This window comes from Amphimedon queenslandica, unplaced genomic scaffold (assembly GCF_000090795.2).
Source record: "Amphimedon queenslandica unplaced genomic scaffold, v1.1 AMPQUscaffold_13349, whole genome shotgun sequence".
Taxonomy (NCBI): Eukaryota; Metazoa; Porifera; class Demospongiae; order Haplosclerida; family Niphatidae; genus Amphimedon; species Amphimedon queenslandica.
Window position 1 is genome coordinate 61,512 of NW_003546415.1, and position 3,269 is coordinate 64,780.

Consider the following 3,269-nt stretch of genomic DNA (forward strand, 5'->3'; position numbering starts at 1 on the left):
TACTGTAGTGTAGATTAAGATTTGCACATGCAAGCCAAGAAATGTAGTATTAGTGTCTTGTATTTGTGTTGTGGATATACGTGGGGATGCATTACAACGTACATTACTATTATGTATGAAAATGTATATACATAATTAGGTTAATCTATTAATACTATTACTGTGCAACCTATAAGCAATATGTTATTATTCAGAAACCTTTAGTATTATAGAACTTGATGAGCACATGTAGATTTGTGTACACTGTACACACATTTGTGCATGTACATGGCATTTGGAACAACTTTTAAAATCTGTAAAAATTTAACTTTAATCATAATCAGCTTAAAGTTACTATTCAAACTGGGAACATGTATAATTATGCATTAGAAAAATTATGAAAGTGGTGAATTCCCTCATAGCCATTTTTGATGGAATTTGACCGAAGACCATGTACTATAGTACAGGGTATTAGTACTATAGTACAAGGTATTACTATAGTACAGGGTAATACTATAGTACAGGGTATTACTATAGTATTACTATAGTACAGGGTAATACTATAGTACAGGGTATTACTATAGTACAGGGTAATACTATAGTACAGGGTATTACTATAGTACAGGGTATTACTATAGTACAAGGTATTACTATACTACAGGGTATTACTATAGTACAGGGTATTACTATAGTACAGGGTATTACTATAGTACAGGGTATTACTATAGTACAGGGTATTACTATAGTACATGGTTAGGGACATGCACATTATTCTTTTTTTCAACCCTATAATTCTATTCTTCAATTCTCTTCCTCAATCCCATTATTCTCTCCTTTTTGGCCCATTATTCCCATTATTATGCTCTGATAATACCAAAAATTCATTTTGATTATTAATATCATCATTCATGGTTATACTGTAACACTACTGATGATTCAATGTAATCCTCAAGTGAATTACTTTGAGTGTCCTAAAATCTGTTCAGTATTATTTCCAGTGGAGTTACTCATTGCTGTTGCTGTAAAGTGCTGTTAAATTGTACTGTACTGTTTGCTGAGTGCTGACACATGCTCATGCAGTATTGAAAGGGTTAAATATTGATCACATGATCCAGGCAGGCAAATTTTAACCCATTATTCTTTCTCTAAATTTCACACCCATTATTCCAAAAGAAATTCCCGAATAATGTGCGTGTCCCTATACATGGTATTACTATAGTACAGGGTATTACTATAGTACAGGGTAGTGTTGTACAAATTTGTAAATTTATTAAAAATCTATCTTTGATTGGAATCAGCTCAAAGTTTCTTGCATATCCATAAAAAATTAAAAAGAAAAATTTACTTCTAGCATTTTTTGATAAAAATGTAATACACCTTATATACTATAGTACAGGATTTGTCAAAGTTTAGAGCAGTTTCAATAACCCACCATCAAAATGCTGAGCGCTATGCCAAAAACCTGTGGAAAACCCTGTGCATACCACTTGGCAGCATTTCATTTCTTTTCCTTAGTACACAATGTCTTTGTGACATGTATGATCTTATTTGATCTCCCTTTGCCTTTCTCTTTCCCCCTCTTAAATATAAACTACTGACATACAATCTCCCTGAATATAGTGTCTTCTCATACACTCTCTTTATAGCTTTACTATTCTACATGTCTTTTTTCTCTACATCTTTCTCATTTTTGCTCCTGTATAACACCAGCATTAGATTTACTAATGTAGTAATGTGTCAGTTGACATTATAGTTCTGCTCAAGTTCATGCAAATGAAATTAAGACAGCAACAATTGTTTTGCAACACTTAAGCAACTTTAAAACCTCAACTTACTAAAAGTGAGCTCAATAGTGGCTGTGTAGATACTATACTGTAGTAGAGCATAGACCCAGGAGGTGCAGCACAGATATCCTCAGTCTTGCCTTCAAGGTGTGGCAGTGTTGCTCAAATCTAGTTGCCATACATGGGTACTCTATACTACCTGTACTTGAATGCATGATCACCTGATTTGCAGGCTATAAAAAGAGCAATTTTTGCCTCCTTTCCACATCATTGCAAGCATTATTTCCTCTTTGTTGCAAGCAAAAAAAGAGTGAAGAAGCTAAGCCATGGCTGGTATGAAAGATATAAATGTTGCCTATGTCAATGCCACTGGACAGACTGATTTTGAAGTTGTTGTGTTCACAAAGAACTTCAATATCAACACTCCAAACGTGTACTATGCTGCCTGGAAGATCCTTAGGGGACAGGCAGAAATTGAGTTTGTCTATCCTGCCTCCATGAAGGTCAGTGCTACTTACACTAGCTCTGGACAGATTGTGAAAGCTGGACCATTCCCTTCAAAACTAGGATCAACTTGGGAGATCACTCAAGACAGCATCTCTTCCACAGCAACCCTCAAAGAAGGTAATATACAAATGATTTTTTCAGATTGGTTCATTTTTATCTCTAATATAGTGAAGGCTCCCACTAATCCAAATGGGTCCATTGTCATCAGGAACATTCCACCAGCTACATGGAGTGGAAACATGTTTGACCTTGGTGTCTATAAGAATGGCAGTCTCCTAGTCATTGAAAAAGACGTCCTTGTTGGCAATCAAGTTGGCTTTTTGCTCAAACCTAAGCTGTACTTTGGAGTAGTCCGTAACTTGGTTGAGGGTGACATCTTCACTTCTTTGGAGATCACCAGCTTCTTGACTGAGTTTGATCTGACTAACTATCCTAATGGTTTAAAGGTTACACTCAATTTCCCTGTTGGTGGGGAGTATGTGTTCTCGGGAGAGGCCATGAGCTAAACAAACAATTTTGGACTTGTTATGTATATAATGATATAATGCTTTGCAATTGTTTCTATAGCTATTGTAGTTATTAGTTTTTCAGAATTATTAGTTTAGATGAAGTCGTAATGTCATTGGCCTCACCAGTGATTAGCATGGGCAAGGACTATGGTATAGGGATGGGTACTGCAATTGTCTAATTTGTCATGTCAGTGTGTATATGTGTGGACAAATACTTACACATACACATACCTGTGGTGTCTGTTGGAGAATGAGTTAATTACTGATTGTTTGCATTTCTGTTCTTTTAAGATGAGGTTGCAGAGAATAACTAAGCTGGGTGGGGCTGATATGATTGTTTAGAGGTTGTGAACTGAATAAAAAGTTTGTCCATGAGGATGCAAACATGAAAGAGAAAACTTTGCATTTTATTCTGGTACATATACATGCCCTTAAATTGTGTAGTAGTTTAAGCTGATTCCAATCAAAATTGGATTTTTTTTAAATTTGA

General features: G+C 35.3%; 1 protein-coding gene across 1 annotated transcript; it reads left to right on the top strand.

Moving 5' to 3' along the window:
* The first annotated feature begins 2,089 nt into the window (after positions 1-2,089).
* LOC109582851 (uncharacterized) lies at positions 2,090-2,884 on the top strand. The gene is made up of 2 exons (XM_019997859.1): positions 2,090-2,387; positions 2,439-2,884. Exons 1-2 carry the CDS (start codon positions 2,090-2,092, stop codon positions 2,774-2,776), a joined length of 636 nt encoding a protein of 211 aa, XP_019853418.1. The 3' UTR covers positions 2,777-2,884.
* The last annotated feature ends 385 nt before the right edge of the window (positions 2,885-3,269 follow it).